The sequence below is a fragment of the Ambystoma mexicanum genome, chromosome 4q (assembly GCF_040938575.1).
Source record: "Ambystoma mexicanum isolate Mex_15411 chromosome 4q, UKY_AmexF1_1, whole genome shotgun sequence".
Classification (NCBI taxonomy): Eukaryota; Metazoa; Chordata; class Amphibia; order Caudata; family Ambystomatidae; genus Ambystoma; species Ambystoma mexicanum.
The window spans coordinates 1,247,061,770-1,247,085,924 of record NC_090928.1 but is presented as its reverse complement, the minus strand read 5'-3'; the positions used below and the strand labels follow the sequence as shown (position 1 = coordinate 1,247,085,924).

The window sequence follows — 24,155 nt, the reverse complement described above, 5'->3', positions numbered from 1 at the left end:
GTCATTACCCAACAGAACCCTACCTGGCACTTCACATTGTACACTGACAGGTATTTTTACAGCCATATCATTACATTGGATGAGAACTGGTAACTGGGGACACATCTGCACAGGCCCACCAGCTAACTTGGTGAGGCATTTGGGTGCCTTAGCAACATCCTCTGCCTTGAAAAATGATTCATCCACCACAGTTATGCTGGCTCCAGTGTCCCTAATGGCAGGAGTCTCCTGACCATTCACCTGGACACTGTCCTTATAATACTCTTTAGTATTATCTGGGATAGAGTTATAGACATCTAAATTCTGTTGCTCCCACAACCCCAGAGAGACTAAAGAAACACTAGCTGAGACTCCAGTGGGTTCATCAGCTAGTAATAGAAAGTTTCCACTTGCCATATGTACTTCCTCTTCTGGAGCGAAGGCTAAGGAGGCAAGCTGGACCCCTGAAGGTTTACCCTTACATCTGGGATCTCCTTTCACATGGTCAGTAGCCTTACAAACAAAGCATGAGCCAAAGGCTCGCTGGAATGGAGGCTTGTTCTGACCTCCTTCTGGTCTGGGACCAGAAGGTACACTAGCCTGATTTGGTTTCCCTTGTGGCTTACCCTTATAGTTTTGTTTGGGGCCCTCTTTGGAATTTGTAGTATTAGAATTCTCTTTGGAGTCCTTCTTAGACTGTTTTTCCCCATCCTTCTTCTGAGTTACCCCAGAATCCTTGTGAGTGGCCCTGTTGGCAACCCACAAGTCAGCAGCCTTAGCTAGCTTCCGGGAATCTAATTCCCTGGAATCAGCCAAGTGTTGTCTGAGCTCAGGAGAGCAGGCATCATAAATAGTCTCCAACATAAACAAATTCTTCATACCTTCATAAGTGTTCACCTTGTAACCCTTAATCCATCCCTCTAAGTTTTTCAAACATTCATTCACCCAGGTAGCCCAAGGGGTACCATCATGCTTTTTGAGGCTCCTAAACCTCTTAAGATACTGGGAAGGGGTCTTCCCAAACCTAGCTATCAAAGCTAGTTTCACACATTCATAGTCCTTCCTATCCTCCTCCCCCATCTCCATTACCACATCAGTTGCAACAGGGGGAAGCCTAGAGAACAACCAGGTGAGTAAGTCATTTCCTGTGATGTTCTGGAGCCCATGATTATATTCAAACAGAGACAACCAATCCAACACATCCAACTTAGGCTCATACATACCAACCAATTCTTTAGGCATCCGGGGTCTTTTAGGACTGGAACTTCTAGAGGAGCCAGAGAGAGAAACATTCTCAACAGATAATTTCTTCATTTCTAAGTCATACTTGAGCTCCATTTCCCTTAGCCTTAATTCTTTGTCAGTTTGAGCATTAAGTTTCTTATACTCCAATTCTAGCTTCATTTTCTCCAGTTCAAAGTACTGAGGACTAAAGGTGGGACCTGGTAAAGGTCCAGTAGGCACAGCAGGTAGAGCAGGCAGAGGCCTAGGGGGGACAGTTACAACAGCCTCACCCTCCTCTTCTGACTCTTCCTCAGAAACATCAACATTTTGCTCCATGTTAACTTCAATACTGTCATCTACAGTTGCTGGAGTGGTAGGCTCCTCTGAACCATCACCCAGACTTTGGTTAGCTAACAATCTTTCAATCAGCTCCATTTTCTTGCCCTTAGTCAGGAGATCCTTATGTTTACAGAGCACTCTTAAACAATCAGCAGTTTTGGCTGCAAGGGACTCTTGACTATAGCTTTCTATAACTGACATGTTAGAGGTTTTACTTTTTCAGTGCTAAGCTTTGTGGTTAGTTGCACTAAGGTATCTAAAGCACAATAAAATGTATACTCAATACAAATCCCACCGCTGTACACCAGTGTTAGGCAGAAACCTGTGCAGTTCCCTTGGGGAACACTGCAAAAGATTTAAGACTACAGGTAGAGCAGTAAACCCCTTTGGTAGCAGTCTGTACCACCCAGATTTACCTGGTAGCTGTGGCTGAGCAGTCAGACTTCTCTCAAGAAGAGTTAGGCAGTATGTAAAGTATACACAATATGTACCAAAACACAATAGCACAAGCAAACACTGACCAGAGCTTGGTTTCAAAAGTATATAGTTATTTATTTAAAATACACATAAGTTAAAAACACTCTAGCAAAAATATAGTAAAAGCACTTCAACACAGTTATACTGAAAGTAAATTCAATCCTTTCTCCTATCTAGACAACTCTAGGTTAACACCACTTAATTAAAACAGAGGTGAGTGCTTAACGTTAGATGACACTCTAGTAGTTTCCAAGAAAGGGAGAGAAAAAGCAGAAATAGGTTAGACACACCACTCTAAGGTCCAGAACACTTGCAATAGGCTTAACGAAGAATAAAGTCACAGGTGAGCAAAAGTCACTAGGCAGGGCCCACTCTTAGAGTAGCCGGAGCGAAAATGTGCCCAAGATCACACTGTTAGTTAGAGATTCAAAGTCTTGCAAAGAGTCAAAAAGAGGTTAGAGTGGCTCAGAAAGTTTAGCCAAAGTGTCCCAGGCACTCCCAGGTTCGAAAGCCGGGGACTAAATCTACCCCGTACAGTCGGTAGCAAGGGAAGCCAGGCAGAACACGGTACCTTAAGCGGAAAGGATCCTCCAGCGGTGGCAGTTGTTCCAGGCAGTGGCAGCAGGGCTCGACGTCGGTCAGGGGAGAAGAAGTTCTCGCTGAAGAGCAGAAGAAGAGGGTCGTTGCACTGCCCGGGAAGAAACCAGCCGCGGAGTCCTCCGGTTAAAGGGTTGGTGCCGACTTTCGCGGTATGGGGGTAAAGTGTGGTATTCCGGTTGCCGGGGTGCTTGGCACAGGCAAGGCGGCCACGAGATACCTCAAAGAACGGAAAGAAGGCGAAAACTGGTTGTCCCCACCAGTCAAGGGAAGGAGCCACTCCGTTAAGAGTTCTCCTCGGTCGTCGGGAAAAAGTGGTGAGACGGTTCAGCAGGGCTCCACCGGGTGGTGTCGTCGAAGCAGGTCGGCTCAGCTCTTCCCTCGTCGGATTCTTGGTCCTGTGGCGACTTCTGAAGTCCCAGTCCCCAAAGCCCTGCTTTTATGCAGCAAACCCCCATTCACCCAGCCTAGCTGTCACTCAAACATGCTAAGTGGTGAGCCGGGCGGCTCACCACTTGGGCCAATCAGGACGGAGTGCGACTTGAGTTACCAAGGTAACTCAGTCCAGGGTGCCTAAATCCCCCTCCACCCCTCCTAAGTACCCCAGACAGAGTGGCACCACTTTGGAGGGCTTCTGTGGAGAAGCCCGCCAAAAGTGGAACAAAGGGCTCCACTTTGGGTCAGAGTTACAGAGGCGAACACCAACGCCATTTTAGAATCAAGTTTTGGCAAAAAGTCCCAACCGGAGTTATAAAAATAAATATATAAACCGGCGGTATGTTTAAGGCTACCGTAAATAAATAATTAAATGTGTTAGCCTAAAACAATGGGAAATCCCATAGGGAAATATTCGCGGTCGAATATAAAAAGTAGTTTCCACTGCCACCAGCCAAAACTCGATCAGGGGGGACGGAGACGTGCCCCCTCGACTAACAGACCCTGGGGCAATCGAATTGCCCCAGCCAGTACGTCCACAATATGATGGTTTGTACTGGTTCTGTTCAGGATTCAAGACTAGCAAAGTCTTTGGTGACTTTACATGCCCTGGGAGACAGTAGTCAGTCCCAGGGTATGGAGTCTATGTTGGGGAGTCCCTAGGACACCCCTGGGTCACGGCACAGAGGGTGCTGTGTGACCCATATCACAAAAATACATGAGGCCCTATGGAGTAAAAGACCCCATAGCCCATTCAACACAAGGTTTAACCAAGAAAACACACTTCAACATGTCCAAGAGTGAGGGTAAAAGAGTCTCACTCTTGGCAGGAGAAAAAAATTAAACCCCAGAAATCCAGCAAAGCTGCTGGGGGACTCACTAGGTAGGGAAATTCAGCCTAAACAGAGAATTCTCCCTAACAGTGACACTGGCCACCTGCACCACCAGTCCCTCAGGTGTAGGGTGACTTGAAAGAAAAAGTCCCCCAAATGCTGGCTTACATTTCTTGGTGAACTCCACGTTCACTGGGGGAGGCGGGGAGGAGGCCCTCTGCCATAGGGCGGAGATAGGGTCATCTATGAATGCATTAAAAAGGCAATGCCCTTTCCATCAGTGGCCCTCTGTCCATAATGTCAGTTAGATCATAAGCTAACAAGGGACGATGAGGCTTAGGGCATAAACTGCCCCGTCGACTGTCATGCGGTATGGGGCATTAGAATGCCCATAAGGGCGTGCTTGCTGTCTGATCGGTTTATTTGTTTAGACCACCAGCGTCTTGTAGCCATTCTGCCAAGTGGATAAAATCAGCCTGATCAGTGAATAAATCAGCAGTACTAGGACCTCAACCAAAAATGCTCCACATTTTCTCGAAATAAGAACAGATTCTGGGCCGAAAGACTGGTCGGTTATCGGCCTGATGGCGCCGGACCAGATGCAGGATCAGTGGAGCTGGAACCACTGGGCACAATTGGAGCCGAAGGAGCCTGCTGCGTTGAGGTTCAAACTGTACCAACAGCAGCCATCACAACCATTTCTAGCATTTGCTCTTTGAAGGCCTACCAACTCAGCCCTCAATGTACTGGGACTCGATGAGACTTGCCCCGTTCCTCTGAGGAGTCCGACCCGTACATGCATCAATGACAACAGCGTTTCTTGTTGTATGGGGACGAAGAGTGGCTTTGTGAGTGCAACCAGTTCTTTGCTTTCTTTATGTGCTTGTCCTCCTTTTTGGGTGTGGGCCCCTCCATGTCCTGCCCTGACGATCCGTTTGTCGTTCCAGCCGGAGATTTTGACAGAGGACGTCACAGCACCAGCTTCGTCACCCACTCCCTTGGACAGGAACTACAATCCTTGGTGACGTGGTTGCACCGAGGCACCACTCATATACGCCATTATGGTATGTAAACATTTTCAAATTGCAGTGCTTTCATCTTGTAAATCCCAACACCTTAGGATCTGTCACCACAATGAAGTGGACATTTTTTGACAAAAGTGTCAAATGAAATTCTCTTGATGAGTTGTTCCAATGAGCAGCATGCTGAGCACGCTGAAAAAGTGATTGGTGGTATGGAGACGTAGTGACATAGTATACGTTTGATGTCCAACATCACGTCCAGAGTCAACGAGCACCACGTTGAGTCAAGATGTACGACCGAGTTGAGATGCACTACACCCCCCTGTCGAAAAGGTTTCCGAGCAGCTGACTCATGAGGAGAAGAGCAGATTCTAATATCTGTCAAAAGAGAGACGAAAGAATTAAGGAGAAAAGAAGAGACCTTAAAAGGAGAATTACAGAAACTGGGTCTCACTACCCTGGGAAAGGGGGAAAGCAAGCCTATATGAGCAAAAGGAAGAGAAGGAACCAAAGTGTGAATCTTCCGTCAATAAAGATTAAAGTGGTTGTTCAACGTTCAGGAAACCAACCTCTGAGAAGAGACAAAAATACAATAACGTTGTTAGGCAGAAACCTGTGCAGTTCCCTTGGGGAACACTGCAAAAGATTTAAGACTACAGGTATAGCAGTAAACCCACTTGGTAGCAGTCCGCACCACCCAGATTTACTTGGTAGCTGTGGCTGAGCAGTCAGACTTCCCTCAAGAAGAGTTAGGCAGTATGTAAAGTATACACCATAGGTACTCAAATACAATAGCACAAGCAAACACTGACCAGAGCTTGGTTTCAAAAGTATATAGTTATTTATTTATTAAACACACATAAGTTGAAATCACTCTAGCAAAAATATAGTAAAAACACTTCAAACACAGTCATAATGAAAGCAGTTTCAACCCTTACTCCTATCTAGACAACTCTAGGTTAACACCACATAATTCGAACAGAGGTGAGTGCTTAACGTTAGATGACTCTAGTAGGTTCAAGAAAGGGATAAAAAACAGAAATAGGTTAAACACACCACTCTAAGGTCCAGAGCACTTGCAATAGGCTCAAAGAAGTACAAAGTCACAGGTGAGCAAAAGTCACTAGGCAGGGCCCACTCTTAGAGTAGCCGGAGCGAAAATGTGCCCAAGATCACACTGTTAGTAGGGATTCAAAGTCTTGCAAAGAGTTAGAAAGAGTTTAGAGTGGCTTAGAAAGTTTAGCCAGGGTGTCCCAGGCACTCCCAGGTTCGAAAGCCGGGGGCTAAATCTACCCCGTACAGTCGGTGGCAAGGGAAGCCAGGCGGAACACGGTACCTTAAGCGGAAAGGATCCTCCAGCGGTGGCAGTTGTTCCAGGCAGTGGCAGCAAGGCTCGACGTCGGTCAGGGGAGAAGAAGTTCTCGCTGAAGAGCAGAAGAAGAAGGTCGTTGCACTGCCCGGGAAGAAACCAGCCGCGGAGTCCTCCGGTTAAAGGGTTGTAACGACTTTCGCGGTTAGGGGTAAAAGTGTGGTATACCGGTTGCCGGGGTGCTTGGCACGGGCAAGGCAGCCACGAGATACCTCGAGAAGCGGAAAGAAGGTGAAAACTGGTTGTCCCCACCAGTCAAGGGAAGGAGCCACTCCGTTAAGAGTTCTCCTCGGTCGTCGGAAAAAGTGGTGAGACGGTTCAGCAGGGCTCCACCGGGTGGTGTCGTCGAAGCAGGTCGGCTCAGCTCTTCCCTCGTCGGATTCTTGGTCCTGTGGCGACTTCTGAAGTTCCAGTCCCCAAAGCCCTGCTTTTATGCAGCAAACCCCCATTCACCCAGCCTAGCTGTCACTCAAACATGCTAAGTGGTGAGCCGGCCGGCTCACCACTTGGGCCAATCAGGACGGAGTGCGACTTGAGTTACCAAGGTAACTCAGTCCAGGGTGCCTAAATCCCCCTCCACCCCTCCTAAGTACCCCAGACAGAGTGGCACCACTTTGGAGGGCTTCTGTGGAGAAGCCCGCCAAAAGTGGAACAAAGGGCTCCACTTTGGGTCAGAGTTACAGAGGCGAACGCCAACGCCATTTTAGAATCAAGTTTTGGCAAAAAGTCCCAACCGGATTTATAATAATAAATATATAAACCGGCGGTATGTTTAAGGCTACCGTAAATAAATAATTAAATGTGTTAGCCTAAAACAATGGGAAATCCCATAGGGAAATATTCGCGGTCGAATATAAAAAGTAGTTTCCACTGCCACCAGCCAAAACTCGATCAGGGGGGACGGAGACGTGCCCCCTCGACTAACAGACCCTGGGGCAATCGAATTGCCCCAGCCAGTACGTCCACAATATGATGGTTTGTACTGGTTCTGTTCAGGATTCAAGACTAGCAAAGTCTTTGGTGACTTTACATGCCCTAGGAGACAGTAGTCAGTCCCAGGGTATGGAGTCTATGTTGGGGAGTCCCTAGGACACCCCTGGGTCACGGCACAGAGGGTGCTGTGTAACCCACATCACAAAAATACATGAGGCCCTATGGAGTAAAAGACCCCATAGCCCATTCAACACAAGGTTTAACCAAGAAAACACACTTCAACATGTCCAAGAGTGAGGGTAAAAGAGTCCCACTCTTGGCAGGAGAAAAAAAGAAACCCCAGAAATCCAGCAAAGCTGCTGGGGGACTCACTAGATAGGGAAATTCAGCCCAAACAGAGAATTCTCCCTAACAAACGTCTTGGAGTAATATGAACTGGTTAAAGAAGTCACAAGAGACCATTTAAAAATATCATTAAGAATAGTCAAAAAGAAGAAACTTGTGAGCAGCAAGCTCCAGGAGAAGGAAGTCATTCTCCTCTCTTTAGTTAGAATAGCACTAAGGTCGGTAAGTGTTAGTTTGGACTGTGGACACAGACATTCACGACGACGACTCGCGATTAGCTAGTTTGATAGGTAGGGAACACCCCATACAGATTGGGAAATCTAGGCATTACTCTTATCCTTTAAGAAAATCTTTGAAATGCCCTCAGCGAGTCACTGTCTTTTTGACCCACCACAGCTGACATAGGTTTGACCTCATCTATAATGGAATCCTTCGAATTCTAAACAGAAACCGAATTTGAGATCGTAAAACCAAGATCTAAGTTTGTACCCTCTCCAGCCAAAATTCTGACACAGACCAGTTTATAGTCTAGAGAGGTCTAGTATTTTCAACCTCTGTCCATTGACCGTTATGTTGTTTGACTTGCATAGGCTAAGAAGATAGTCCATTTACGTTAAAGGTCAAATCTAACAAAAGTAGGTTGTCAGCAAAGGCGAGCCAATGCAGGGCCAAGCTCCCCAATTTTGCCAGGCAACAATACAGATCACTCCATAACTCCTCAATATCTGCAATGTAAAGATTGAAGAGCATAGGGGCCAGAATGTATCTGATACTCACACAAGGGCCAACTGCTTGGGACAAATGTATTTCCTTGTACAGTCTAACCCGGGTTTTAGAAATCTCGTGAAGCAACATTATTAACTTTAATAGACCCACTGAGATGTTCCAATTCTTTAATTAGTGTTAGGGAGAATTCTCTGTTTAGGCTGAATTTCCTAACCTAGTGAGTCCCCCAGCAGCTTTGCTGGATTTTTTGGGGTTTTATTTTTTTCTCCTGCCAAGAGTGAGACTCTTTTACCCTCACTCTTGGGCATGATCTGAGTGTGTTTCTTTGAATCTAGATGCGTTTAATGGGCTATGGGGTCTTTTACTCCATAGGGCTTCATGTGTTTTTGTGATGTGTTACACAGCACCCTCAGTGCAGTGACACAGGGGTGTCATAATGACCCCCCAGTATAGACTCCATACCCTGGGACTGACTACTGTCTCCCAGGGCATGTAAAGTCACCATTGACTTTACTAGTCTAAAATTCTGAACAGAACCAGTACAAACCATCATATTGTGGACGTACTGGCTGGGGCAATTCAATTGCCCTGGGGTCTGTCAGTCAAGGGGGCACGTCTCCGTCCCCCCCTGATCGAGTTTTGGCTGGTGGCAGTGGATACTACTTTTTATATTCAACCGCGAATATTTTCCTATGGAGTTCCTATTGTTTTAGGCTACTATCTTTATTTAATTGTTTACGGTAGCCTCAAACATACCGCCGGTTTATTTAATTAATATTAATTCTCCGGTTGGTATTTTTTGCCGAAACTTGATTCTAAAATGGCGTTTGTGTTGTCTTCTGTGACTCCAACCCAAGTCGAGCCCTTTGTTCCACTTTTTGGCGGGCTTCTCCACAGAAGCCCTCCAAAGTGGTGCCACTCTGTCTGGGGTACTTAGGAGGGGTGGAGGGGAATTTAGGCACCCTAGACTGAGTTGCCTAGGCAACTCAAGTCGCACTCCATCCTGATTGGCCCAAGTGGTGAGCCGGCCGGCTCACCACTTAGCATGTTTGAGTGACAGCTGGGCTGAGTGAATGGGGGTTTGCTGCATAAAAGCAGGGCTTTGGGGACTGGAACTTCAGAAGTCGCCACAGGACCTAAGAATCCGACGAGGGAGAAGCTGAGCCGACCTGCCACGACACCACCACCGGTGGAGCCCTGCTGGACTGTCTCACCACTTTTCCCAACGACAGAGGAGATCTCCCGCCGGAGAGTCTTCTTCCTTTGACTGGTGGGGATAACCAGTTTCACCGTCTTTTCGCCTTGACGTACCTCGTGGCCACCTTGCCTGTGCCAAGCACCCCGGCAACCGGGATACCACGTTTTACCACGACCACGAATCAAAGGTACCACCTTTAACCGGAAGACTCCGCGGCTGGTTTCTTCCCTGGTAGGGCAACAACCTTCAACTTTCGTCCGAGTCAAGATCTTCTCTTCCCCTGGACGACGATGCAACTTGCACCCACTACCAGGAACAACTGCCACCTCTGGAGGATCCTTCCCACTTAAGGTACCGTGTCCCGCCTGGCTTCCCTTGCTACCGACTGTACGGGGTAGATTTAGCCCCCGGCTTTCGAACCTGGGTTAGCCTGGGACACCCTGGCTAAACTTTCCTAAAGCCTCTCTAAACTCTTTTTGAACCCTCTGCAAGACTTTCAAAGCCTAGCTTAACTGTGATCTTGGGTGCATTTGTGCTCTGCTCTCTCTAAGAGGGGGCCCAGCCTTTTGACTTTGGTTCACCAGTGACTTTTGCTCTTCTGCCTTGCTATCAGTGTTCCTGAATCTTAGAGTGGTGTACCTTTCCATATTCTGTCTCCCCCCACCCCCTTCCTCACAAACTTATTAGAGTGCAATCTAGTTAAGCGCTCACCTCTGTATGAAAATAAGTGGTGTTTTACTGTAATTTATCTAATAGGGAAAAAGGGGTGTATATATCATAATAGTAACTGGGTTTAGAATATGTTACAATAAGAGTGCTGGAGTGTTTCAAACTGTTTTAAATAAATAATTATATACTTTGATACCAAAGCTCTGGTCAATGTTTGCTTGTATTATTGCATCTGGGTACCTATTGTGTATACTTTGCATACTGCCTAACTCTTCTTGAGGGAAGTCTGACTGCTCAGCCACAGCTACCAGGTAAATCTGGGTGGTGCAGACTGCTACCAAGTGGGTTTACTGCCAACACCTGTAGTCTTAAATCTTTTGCAGTGGTCCCTAAGGGAACTGCACAGGTTTCTGCCTAACAACTAGAGGTCCAAGATAGACGTATTAAAACAATACAGTACAATAGGAACAGTTGTAAATAATGTGAACGTTTCATACTCACCAAAAGAAATGGTGCATTGTCTCGACACATCTGTTTAATATAAAGGCAGGCATTTTTCCTCGCACTCTGCAGGGACTGAACCTTTGGATCCTATACACATAGAAAACATTTGAAATAAAAAAAGTACAGATTCAGACATGACAACCAAGGCAAATCTACAGTATGAAAACTAGAAAAACACAAGATATGCCACATTATAAATCCAATCTTCCCTTAAAAAGAAGCTTACCCCACCCCATTTTTCTTTTGCAAAATTGCATGGCATGAAGTTTCCCAGACGGACAGAACAGGAAGCACGTGCCCAAGTACTGAAAAAGAAGTCTGAGTGCATGTGGACCCAATTTTCCTGGTGCACATCCATTTTCCCACCCCCAAACCGCTCATTCACAGATGAAAAAACAAATACAATAAGTGGAATGTGACAGGAGGTAAGGCCTTCATCTCCAGGTACATCTATGTAATACTTGCTCATTTTACATATTACAACACTTTCTCTAAATAAGGTTATGGGAATAAAGCTGCAGTACTCTAATTACATTTATATATTTGTATTATTTTTTACAATTCTTCAAAAGTCGTCATTTGGACTTCAAAGTAGAAGACTGTAGAAGTAGATGGACTGTAGGTACATTTTCAGCCAGACACTAGTATTTAGAGCCATACAGATTATCACCATTAAAGACTTGTTTGTAACTTGGTCTGGACGTCGGGCAAGAATCCTGGCATGCATAGGTAGACTTCATAAAACTATCCCAATGGTTTGTAGATCGTCCCGCCCAAACTGTTAGTATCAGTCTGTACTACTCATGGAACTTTGAGAGTGGCAGAGCAGTCAGGCTGGTCATACAAGGAATATGTGAGCTGTAGCCAAGTACACAGAACCTAGCTAGTAGTGCAATCCAAAGAAACACTCAAATTTATATTAAAATATGAAAAATTACCTTCATGGTGATTCAGGTTCTCAGCTTTCCCTACTTCACAACTGGTTGGGAACGCCTGCATCCGCAGGTGGGTTGGAAAAGCTGACTGGAAAAAACAGCCGTCACTTTATGAGTTTTAGAAAGGAGAGGGCCTACGACACGCGTGCGTTCCACCACGCACCGGGCCCACACCTTACCCTCACATCACCAACGGTCCACACCTAGACCCTGTGGTTCCGCCTAATGCTGTAAAGTTTAAGAACATGCATACTACAGGGGAAAGCTGGCTGGGTGTTGTGAAGGAGGGAGAACGTGGACTAAGAGAACCTGAATCACCATGAAGGTCATTTTTAATTTCTCGTTCGTCCTGGCTCTCCCTCCTTCTCAACTGGTTGGGACCAGACTAAAAAGCCTTTGAATAATTAAGGGTGGAGGAGCCGGCATGTACAGGAATCAGGCAAAGAAGTTGCGGAGAACCTCTTGGCCGAATTTTGCATCATTTCTGGACGATGTGTCCATAGCATAGTGCTTGCAAAAGGCAAGCGGGGAAGCCCAGGTAGCTGCTTTACAGATTTCTACAATTGGAACGTGCCTGGTAAAGGCCACAGATGCTGCCTTGGCTCTAGTAGAATGAACCTGAAATCTCTGCAGTGTCGCGAGCCCTTTAAAGTCTGAAGTCTTGAAGGTAAAATAGGTAACCCATCTGGCAATAGAAGCCTTCCCTGCTTTATTGCCGGGAGAAGGACTACCGTAGGTAACAAAGAGCTGTTCTGCTTTTCTAAACGGTTTGGTCCTTTCAAGGTAGAATTTGAAAGTTCTTACTACATCTAGATTATGCAATTTCTCTTCTGCTGCAGATGCATGCCATCTAGGAAGAAAAACAGGAAGATATTTCCTGGTTTAAGTGAAAATCGGAAACCACCTTAGGCAGAAAGGAGGGAAACATACGCAAGTTAACTGTCTGTATGGAACACAATATATGGTTCCTTAGAAGAAAGCTTGGAGCTCCCAAATTCTTCTAGCCGAAGTAACAACCACCAAGAAGGCCGATTTTCAAGTTAATTCGTATAAAGCCATAGGTTCAAATGGTTTTTGCATTAGGGCTGCTAAGACCACGTTGAGATCCCACTGAGGCAGAGGTTCAGGAATGAGGGATGTACACGTAAAAGGCCCTCGAAGTGCCTTTTAATGGCCTTGTTGGAAAGAGAAAAATACTTGTGTTCTCTATTCTATTCAGGTACGCATCAATAGCTAATGAGTAATGTTTGCAAGTGTCTACCTTGACAGTGGTGGAAACTATCTGTTAGGCAGAAACCTGTGCAGTTCCCTTAGGGACTACTGCAAAAAGGTTAAGACTGCAGATGTTAGCAGTAAACCCAATTGGTAGCAGTCTGTACCACCCAGATTTACCTGGTAGCTGTGGCTGAGCAGTCAGACTTCTTGAGAGAAGAGTTAGGCAGTATAGAGTATACACATTAGGTCCAAAAATACAGTAGCACAAGCAAACACCGACCAGAGATTTGGTATAAAAGTATATAATTATTTAAAAACACACTTGTAAAAATACACTGGCACTAATATGTCAAGCAAGTTCCAACACGGGTCACTAGAAATATATACACCTCCCTGATTAATTATTCGACAAGTCTTAGGAAAAGACCACCACTTAAAACAGAGGTGAGCGCTTAACCAAGATGGCACTCCAATAACTATTTAAAAAGGGAGAGAAAAGGCAGAAATATGAAAACACACAATACCAACACGTTTAAGGAACCACAGCAAGTCAAGAAAGGCAGGGTCTACTGTAGAGCAAAAAGTTCATAGGCCAGGCCCACTCTTGGAGAGCAAGGCGGAAGGTGCCCAAGATCACACAGTTGAAGTAAACTTTAAAAGTCTTTGCAGATAGTTTAAAAAGGAGTTAGATCAGTTCAGAAAAGTTAGTTAACAGGTCCGAGGTCACCCCAGGATAGAGAGTCAAGGATTTACGGGACACCTTGAACAGTCTGTTGCAAGGGAGACCAGGCGGGACAGTACCTGAAATGGTGAGAAAGCTCCAGCGGAGGCAGTTGTTCACGGCAGCAGGTGCAAGTCGGTGCAAGTCCAGGGGAAGAGAAGATCTCGACGTGGAGGAAAGCTGGAGGTCATTGTACTGCCAGGGAAGAAACCAGCCGCGGAGTTTCCCGGTTAAAAGGTACTACCCTTTTATTCGCGGTAGTGGTGAAGCGTGGCTATCCGGCCGCCGGGGTGCTTGGCACGGGCGATTCGACCACGAAATGATCCAGGAAGGCAAAAAGAGGGCAAACTGGTTAACCCCACTAGTTCAAAGGAAGAAGTCTCTACTGGAAGAATATCTTCTCTGTCGTTGGGAAGTGGCGAGTTGGTTCAGCAGGGCTCCACCGGTGGTGTCGTCTTTGCAGGTCGGCTCAGCTTCTCCCTCTTCGGATTCTTTAGGTCCTGTGGCGACTTCTGAAGTTCCAGTCCCCAAAGCCCTGCTTTTATGCAGAAAACCCCCATTCATCAGTCCTAGCTGTCAATCAAACATGCTAAGTGGTGAGCCGGGCGGCTCACCACTGGGCCAATCACACAAGAGTGCGACTTGAGTTGCCGAGGCAACTCAGTCCAGGGTGCCCATTTCCCCCCCCCCCATCCACACATCCTGTGGACCCAGACAGAGTGGCACCACTTTTGGAGGCTTCTGTGCAGAAGCCCGCCAAAAGTGGAACAAAGGGCTCGACTTGGGTTGGAATTACAGAGGCGAACACAAACGCCATTTAAAAACCGAGTCCTGGCAAAAAGACCCAACCGGGGAATAAATATTAAATAAATAACCCGGTGATATCTTTAACATTGCACCAAAAAAGTGGTGTGTTTAAAATGAATGGGAAAATCCCATAGGAAATATTCAGGTGGAATATTTTGCGTGGTAACCACTGCCACCAGCCAGAAACTCGACAAGGGCGGACTGGACAGTGCCCCCTTGAAAAACAGACCCAGGGGCAATCGAATTACCCCTACCAGTACTTACACAATATGATGGTTTGTACTGGTTCTGTTCATAATTTAAGACTAGTAAAGTCAATGGTGACTTTACATGTCCTGGGAGACAGTCAGTCCCAGGGTATGGAGTCTATGTTTGGGGGTCACTCTGACACCCCTGTGTTACTGCACTAAGGGTGCTGTGCAACACATCCAAAAAACACATGAAGCCCTATGGAGTAAAAGACCCCATAGCCCATAAAACACATTACAAAGTCAAAGGACATTCTCAAATCATGCCCAAGAGTGGGAGAAAAAGAGTCTCACTCTTAGCAGGAGAAAAAAATAAACCCCAAAAATCCAGCAAAGCTGCTGGGGGACTCGCTAGGTTTGGGAAATTAGCCTTAACAGAGAATTCTCCCCAACAACATCATAAGACATGAAGGACATGACATTATCAATGGAGGCCGTTAGAGGGTTAAGGTTTTGTATTAAGGCCCAGTGACAGAAACTTTAACATTTGCTACGATATTGTTTCTTAGTGGAAGATTTCCTGGAGGCCGACATAATAGCAATGTTTTGTTCTGACAAATGCAAGTGGGAGAAGGCTAGCTTTTCAGGAACCAAGCCTTCAAGTTGAGCAACTGAGGGGAGGGGGTGAAGAACCTGCCCCTTCTGTTGAGTCAAAAGATCTATCAAAAGTGGAAGATCTAAAGGGGGGGCTACACTGCTAACTCCAGAAGATCTGGAAACCAAAAACTGGCGTGGCCAGAACGGGGCTAATAGAATCATTGTCAGGTTGTGTGACATTTTGAATTTCAGCATCATTTTGCGAATCAATGTAAGAGGTGGGAAGGCATATAGTGCTAGATTTGACAAATCCAGATGTAGAGCATCTCCCAGGGGCTGAGGACCCTGACCTTGCCTTGTTGCAAATTGCGGCCAAGTGTGTTGTGTTGATTGGCAAAGAGGTCTACTGATGAATGGCCCTACTTCAGCAATATCATGCGTGCTACTGATGGTTTCAGCTCCCCTTCATGCAGAGCGGCTGTGACCTGCTTTGTTCGTCCACCAGGACGTTATTCTTGCCCACGAGATGGGACACCAAGAAAATGTGATTTTGAATGGCCCAATACCAAATTTGTTTCGCTGGGGGAGACAGGGTGCGGCAGAGGGCACCCCCCCTGTTTGTTGATCTAAAACATTGCCGTGGTATTGTCTGTTTTAATTTTCACCACCTTTCCTTGAAACGAGGGAAGACATGATTTTAGAGCAAACAATATGGCTCTTAGTTCCAATACATTTATGTGGTCCTTCCTTTCCTGAGAGTACCAAAGAGCAGGAGCTGTTGAGCTTTGACGATGGGCTCCCCAACGCACTCTGAAGAGTCTGTTAGGACCATTTTGTGAGGGTGGAGGTTGAAAGGGAGATCCAGTTAGGTTCTCTGTGGAGTTCCACCAGTGTTTTGGACTTGATCTGGAATTTGGATCTATGTTTCCTGGGGATCCGAGAGCTAATTCCAGTGGAGAGCTAGATTTCACTGGGTCATTCTCATATGGAGCTTTGCAAACCGAACTAGGCTTATGCACGAGCCATGAGGCCCAAAAGCCTTTGAAACTACCAAGCTGTCAGTCACTGGGGGGTGGAGAACCAAACAACGGTTTGCTGAATGGCTTCTACTCTTTCCAAGGATGGGAAGACTTTGTGCAGAGTAGTGTCTATAACTGCTCCTAAGAATTGGGTCCTTTTGTGAGGGACTGAGTTGGGATTTTGTCACATTTATGGAGAACCATAGGATGAACAGAGTATGGCAAGTAATTTGTAGCTTCTGAAACAATTCCTCCGGAGACTGAGCTTTGAGAAGCAAGTCGTCTAGGTAGGGATATAGATGGACAGTCTGGAACCGAAGGAAGGCTGCCACTGACCCCAGAACCTTTGTGAAAACCCTGGGGGGAGAATTTAGCCCGAAGGGAAGACATGTGAACTGGTAATTAATCTTTCCTATTGTGAATATCAGAAACTGATGGTGAAGTTTGTAGATGGGGATGTGAAAATACAAACACTGTAGGTCTACCAATGCCATCCAATCATTTGGATGTAGGGAAGCCATAATCTGAGGGATGGTTATCATATGGAAAGTATCGAGAGACAGGCAATGGTTGAGAGGTCTGGAAGGTCCAGAATGGGACGAATCCCGCTTGATTTCTTTGGGACCAGGAAGTAACATAAGTAAAATCCCTGACCTATTTCCTCTTGAGGAACCAATTCTACTGCTCCTAGAAGGAGATTTTGAATCTCTTCCAAGAGCTATAGGGGTGATTTTTGGAGCTTTGGAGGAGAGGAAGGTGGTGCAGCCGGAAGGGCAAGGCGGTTCCCATGTTGAATAATATTTAGAACCCACTCCTCTGAGTAACGGTTTTCCAAAAAGGGAGGAAGTTGGAAAACCTTCCTGCTACTGGGGATCTATGCTCCTGGATGATGGTTGGAGCAGACGGTAAGTACGTGCCAGGGGGAAAAGTCAAATTGACGACTTCTGCTCCTGAACATAATTAAGAGTCAGAGGGAGGGGGCAATTATTCTTGGGTCTATGCCTTCTGTTTTTGCAAGAGTAGCACGATTTTGCGGAAGTGGATAAACCACTGTTGCCTGTGCACATAGTTTAAACTCCTTGAAGTGTTGGTGATATGGTTGTTTCACCGAGATGGTGCTGAGAGTTTTAGATGCTGTGTCACTGGCCTTACATTTCTGTAGGACCTCATCTGTAGATGGGTCAAACAACGTTTTGCCATCGAATGGAAAGTCAAGCACCTTCTCCTGGTATCCTGGTGAAGGGAAGAGTCAGACAGATATGCGTGTTTACGCCTGCAGACAAGTAACTGCCCTAGCAGTTTTGTCAATTCAATTAGATCTTTAACAATTTGAAGTTGTTGCATAGTAGCTTCTCTGCCTTCAGAGATACAGAAAGAGAACCAGTCTGTGGCTTCCTGAGGTAGCATGTCGGTGAAGCGCTTTAGATTCTCCCAGTTAAGGAAATCTAAACTGTAGCATTGTTAATCTGCCTAAGTTGTAAGGTAGAGGTGGTGTAAAACTTCTTACCTTGGGTCTCCCATGCTTTTGCATTTTCGTCCAGCCCTGAAGCTGGAGAAGGGCCTTTACCCTTTGTGCCCAGGGCAGCAGAGACTACTGTTGATTGAGCTGGAAGATCTCCAATGATAATGAAGGGTTCGTCTTTGGGCACTTTGTATTTATTCTCTAGGGCCCTGGAGATGTGGGGATCGGAATGAGGTTTTCCCAATGAGCTAGAGCTTACCCCATGACGGACACTTCCATGGGCAGAGGAACCTTAGACTGCTGTGATGGCAGTTTCCCAAAAACACTAGCCGTTTCAGGCTTATCCTTTGGGAGGACTTCAAGAGCCTGCATGGCTTTAGTGACAATGTGAAGGAACAGTTTAGAGGGTGAATGAGCGGTGTCCTTCTCTGAATGGGGGTTCAGTGTCTTGACTTTTTGTGTTTTTGGGTCGAGGAGCAGGGTCCCCATTGTACACAGATACCAGTAAATGGTCGGGAGCAGGGTCAACTGGAACCGATCTCTGCAGTAGTACTGGTGAAATGTTGTCCTTGATGCGCTGAGCCAAGACATTGAGGAAGGGCTCAGAAAGCATAGTTTCCAGCACAGTGTTAGCGATGTCATTTGCCATTTGGGAAGGGCTAGGTAAAGGTTCCTCCAATGTGATAGATGTAGAAGAATCAACCCCATCAAGCGGTGGGCTAGGATTGAAAATGTTCAACACCACTTGTCTAGGCACCTGAATGTTGGTTGGAACAGGTTGTGATGGCCCCAGTGCAGGTTGGCCCAAATTGTCAGACTGAGGAGAAACTAGAGGAAAAATTTGAGGAGTCTGAGCTCCCACAGGAGTGATGAACAATTCTTCTGGTGGAACAGTACAATCATTTGAAATGTCAAAGTCTTCTGAGTCAGAAATAAAAAAGTTAAAGTGTTTTTCGGGCAGCCAAAGGAACACCCCAGCAAAAAATTGAGACCTGCCCAGTCGGCAGAAAAACAGGAACTAGGTGTGGACCATTGGTGATGGGAGGTTAAGAGGTGGGACCGGCGCGCAGAGGGCCGCACGTGTGACGTAGGCCCTTCCCCCCCTTCTAAAACTCTCGACAGCTACCTTTTTTAGCCAGCTTTTCTGGCATGCCTGCAGATGCAGGCGTTCCCAACCAGTTGGGAAGAAGGGAGAGCCAGGACGACAGAAGAACAAGTTACTTACCCCTGGTAATGTTATTTCGACTGGATGTTCCTCCCACGTATTCATCTTTTGACATGTATTGTCCAGCTTCAGCTGCTTCGGATTTATTTTTTCAGGAGGGGGGATCTGTGCATCGATGGCGTCGACTATGTTCCTAAAAGGCCTCCGTCGAGGATGTCATTGAAGGAAAGCATATATATAGCACGCGCAGTGCCTGTTGGCTTCAGTTCTATTTTTACCCCCTTTACAGCAAATATACCTGCATAACTACGGCAATGACTGTACAGCGCATTGAAGGAACGAAAGCTGTAATAAGCATCGGAAATTCTACTGTGGGGTAGGCTGGGAGGGCAATGAGGAATATGTGGGAGGAACATCCAGTCAAAGAACAAGTTACTTACCAACTGGTAACGTTTTTTTCGACTGGATGTTCCTCCAATGTATTCCACATCTTTGACATGCAATGTCCACAGCTGTGCTGCTTCAGAAATTTTTTCGACATATGGCATCCTGAGTCGATGGCGTCACGTAGCCTCAGTTTATGTCTTTTCCTCCATAACATGCAACATGCTCGTACACAACTGCTGCTTGACTGCTGATAGCCTTGCGGGAACGCAGGGAACGCAAGCTGCAATAGCATAGGAAATCCTTCAGAGGGGCAGGCTGGGAGGGCGATGTGGAATACGTTGGAGGAACATCCAGTCAAAAGAAAGTTACCAGTGGCTTGCGTCCTCCAATTGTTAAGGGTTTCAATCAGGTGACACCCACCTTGGTCTCAGACTAGTATTTAGTGCACAACTGAGATGCCCTTTTCCTTATTTTAAGTGAATTCAATTTGAGATGCCACACAACTCATATCACACCCCCTTTTTCAAATACCCCAGGTCACAATGGACCAGGAACCCGGCTGGTTGGTGAAAATACAATATTTATTTTTAAAATTAAAAAAAAAATCATACCATTTTTAATATGGGGCAGCAATCACCAATGGGGTGATAATTCCAATGAAAATGGAAGCAATGCACCTGGTTAACCTTCTCCTAGAACATATACAAAGCACAAGTGAATAGGAGCACTTTCTGAATTAGTATAGATAGCTTCCAAGGTAAGGTTTCCCTCTGCAACGTTCCCTCAAACCCCAATTAATCAAATTTGGAGAGGATAGAAAGAAGCAGAAGGTAGTCAGGAATAAGGGGCAGAAAACAATCAAAATCCGACCTTCAATCACAAAATAAGATGTGATTTTAGACCCTTTGGCAATAGCATGAAATGACACTCAGAAATGGCAAATAATTAATGTGCGGTTTATAACTTTGTGGTAAATAGGATTTCTCACTAAGACAGTAATATATAAACACTAGCAATCACAAGGCAATGGATCACCAAGAGCATGCAATTCGAAAACCAGTGTGAACTTTAGAACATGCTGCAGCCAGAATGACACGTTGGAAAACTTGCAATTGACCTAATTCCCGTTTAAAATGCCATAAACTGTTTCTATGAAAAACAGGTGAAATACCCTGATTTGCAATGCGGTTTTTGGGCTGGGGAAAGATGTATATCACACAGACAATATAAAGGTGAAAGGATGGTGTTAGTTGAAGATTTAGATGAGATTTTCAGGGTGGAATGAGGTTCAGATTTAGGAAAATAAAGCAGTTAAAAGTGAGAAAAATCGGTTTTGAAAGAAAGGCAAATTTGACTTAAACTAAATTATCTAGACTATATTGTTAAAGAAGAAAGCAGTAAGCTCCAAGGTTGACTTGCGAGGTCAACTTTGGTCACCCCAGCGCTCAACCTTAACTGGAAATTAGTTTGATTATTCAAAATATAACTAAGGGCTTATAATTTGCACAAGACAAAATTAATAAAAGAGACAGCGCTAACACTTTAGAAAGTCAAGGACAGGTACACAGATAATTCTAACAGTTTCAACAAGTTACCAGGGTATACATCTGACTGCTTAGAGAGTGGGAGAAGGACAAAGGCAAGGCAAGCTGTGTTTTTCTGTGGGGTGGAGATTATACTCACAGTCCACTTTTGAGTTTTTGGGATTTTTGGACAGTCAACAGGGTCTGGTCACCACACGGCGGGCACGCCTTACAGCAAACAGCTGGCCAGTTCTGGTCACCGGATGGCAAGGACAGCTGGGCAATTCTGGTCACTGGATACCAAAGGTCAGCTGGATGGCAGGATTGCAGCGGGCATGCAGTTAGTGGGCCGCAAGCCAGTCTGATTTCAGGATGCAAAAGGTACCAGCGCTTTCCCCTTTTTGTTAATGGGATATTACTGGGTCTTGTCTGGGTCAATGGCCTTGCTGGAGTAGAAATCAGCTATGCTTGGGTTTTGCAGTGGGCTCTGGAGTAGGGTCAGCAATTCTTTGGCCTTGTAGGGAAAATCTGGAATCAGCAAGATGAATGGAGATCAGGAACGCAGCGCAGGAATTCAGGAGCGCGTGTCTGTCTAGAGTTCTACTAGGGTTTGTTATTTATAATGCATAGTGACATCAGACTATATGGTGGGGCAGGCTTAGCTAAGCACGCCTCTAAACCACTGGATTGGTCAGAGGAGATAGTCCCTACCTCGCTCTCAGCTGGTTGGATTTCAAGGACAGGATGTCAGATTTTTGATGCGAGTTTTACAATGTTCAAAACCTACCACGGTTACTTCAGCTAAAATCCAATTTCGCCACAAATGGTACATTTATACAATTGAAGTCCCTTAACAATTTACATAAACAGGTTACATATTTTATGCAGACCATTGCAGTCCAATCCTCCAGTTTGAGACATTTTTCACCCTTCTACCAGTTTTTCACACTTTTCAGTGAGAATTATATTACTTAAAATTCTATAACTTTATACATGGGTGTCGATTATCATTAGGCATGTAAGTATTAAAATTTGCAATGGAATCATGGATACTTTCCTTATAATACCCAATTCTCTGCCATTTCTATTCCCATGGGGTCAGTGAATGCTAAAATGTCTTAAATTGTAAACCACAAAATCACATTTAAACAGATATTTTCAAATTTTTGCATCAGAGATAAAAGTCTAACATTTTTATTAATAGTCTTTGGAAACAAATTTCAGTATTGTACCCCATATATGGGCATAGCTTCCGCAGCTACCCCCTCAGTGCAAGGCTGTCACAGAGATTTCCTAGAATTCTATTGTACGAGGTTGGATCACAGACAACGGTCTGTCCAACCTAGTAATTATCACTTGGGTGTCCTGGAAGTTTATGGTGGTTCCCTTTTGTTTCTGGTATCCTCTCATCAGAAACCTGGTTCTGACCTGACATCCCCCCATGCAACCACTGCAGTTTGATTTAATTTTGGCTCTGAATTGGAAGAAAACCTGCTGAATAGAACCATCTCATACATGCATCTTCACAGCCAATTCCTTTAACATTGCTAGGCAAGGAGACTTTTTGTTAAACATTGTACTTTTTAAAACGGGCCTTTTTTTCCTTTAGTTTGCAAAACCCATTTTGACACATGTGGAGCAAATGTTGATGGGGCTTATCTTTCAAATTCGTTCTCCCTCCCCCCCCCCCATCTGCCTTGCCAATATTGTTTTGCAGCCCTAGTTAGTTTCTGGTAGGCAGCAGTTTTGCTTGAACCACAGATGCACTGAGGCTAACATAGCCCAGAGCTGGGGTTTCTTTGAATTACTGATCCTGGACACTTTGTAACTCAAAAAGTGAAGCTTTTCCCGTGCAGCGGAGAAAATGAAGTTTCTTTGGGCCTTTTTCAGATTTGGCTTGACAGAGCCTGTCATTCAGTGGTCATGCCGAAGCACAATGTGAATGTGGATAAGCATGGCATGGTCTTAATAGAATATTGTGATAAGAAATCAGAGGAAAAAAAGAGCATCAGAGCGGCATCATTTTAAAATGTGAATAATTCAATTTTTCCATGGAACTTTGGGCTGGCAGCAAAACAGCGCTGTTATTTCGCTCTATTTCTTTTGTATATGTAAGAACACACTGGCAGGCTTCCGCAGTGTGCCCCCTTGTTACATCCTGCCCAATATGTGCTTGGCAAGATGGTGCAGCCATCTTTTTGCCGCTGCAAAACGCAGTTTTGTGGCCATGGTGCCCACAGGAGCCTGCACAGCCATTTTGCTGGTGACTGCAGATGCGCAGCTTGGTGATGTGGGAACTACTGCTGAGCGGGTAAATATATCCTACACAACGTATTCCACATCTTTGACAGACTCCCAAAGCAGTATCAGTGAATGGAGGAGGGAGAAGAATTTAGAATACCCAATCAGATGGCAGAATAAAGTACTGCTTTACCAAAGGGCATATCCAGACCATGGAGCGTATCCAGGTGTGGATGGAAGACCACATTGCTGCGTCACAAATATTCTTAATAGGAACTCCCCGCTGCAGGGCTGTGGATGTAGCCACACCCCTAGTGGAGTGAGCTCGCAACCCCTCAGGAGGGTCCTTGCCCGCCAATCCGTAGCATTCAGTAATGGGGAGGATAATCCACCTGGACAAGGTCTGTTTGGTAACAGCCTGGCCCAATGGTTGTCCAGTGTACCCCACAAAAAGCTGGTTGTCCACTGTGACCCTGGACATCCTAGAAATATAAAAGCTCAAAGCTCTCCGAGGGTCCAACCTATGGAGTCTCTCCTCTTCCTTACCAGGATGAGAGGGAGGAGAGAAAGCAGGAAGCACCACTTTCTGGTTCAGATGAAACTCAGACACTACCTTAGTAAGGAAGGACGGACATACCTTCAGTACAACCCTATCCTTGTGGAACACAGCAAAGGGTGGCTTAGACGAATGTGCCTAAAATTCACTCACTCTGCGAGCAGATGTAACTGCAACCAAGAAAACCGTCTTGAAAGACAACAGTCTCAAAGGACAAGAGTGCAGTGGTTCAAACGTAGGATCCATAAGGTATTTCAAGACCAAATTCAGATCCCAAACCGGCACCTAAAACTGGGACTATGGGAACACATTTGTGAGTACTTTTAGAAATTGGGAAATCAAAAGGAATCTTAAAATAAGAACATTCTTCAGATGAGCAGTTGAAAATAGACAGCACCGCCAGGTAACCTTTAATGGTACCCACTTGAAGACCCATGTGGGCCAAAGAAAGCAAGAAAGAAACAAACATCGGAATGGAACACTGAAAAGGATCGACATTGTGTCCTCTGCACCAGTCGCAAAACTTACGCCAAAAGCAATGGTACAGGGATTTGGTTGAGGCCGCCTAGCCAAAAGCAACACCTCCATCACGTCATCCGGGAGGTCCCAATCCTTATAGCTCAACCTTTCAGAAACCAAGCGTGAAGGTTGAGAGTCTTGACCTCTGGATGGAGAACCCTGACACCCCC

The 24,155-nt window shown here is 45.6% G+C and overlaps 1 protein-coding gene across 5 annotated transcripts in view; it reads right to left on the bottom strand.

Moving 5' to 3' along the window:
* The window catches only part of LOC138468321 (exportin-5-like), a 2,334,215-nt gene that overhangs the window by 1,414,248 nt on the left and 895,812 nt on the right, over positions 1 to 24,155 (bottom strand). For all 5 annotated transcript variants that reach the window (XM_069608827.1, XM_069608826.1, XM_069608825.1 and 2 more), the window contains exon 17: positions 10,648 to 10,737. In XM_069608827.1, coding sequence (XP_069464928.1) covers positions 10,648 to 10,737 — 90 coding nt within the window. The remainder of the gene's footprint in view (positions 1 to 10,647; positions 10,738 to 24,155) is intronic.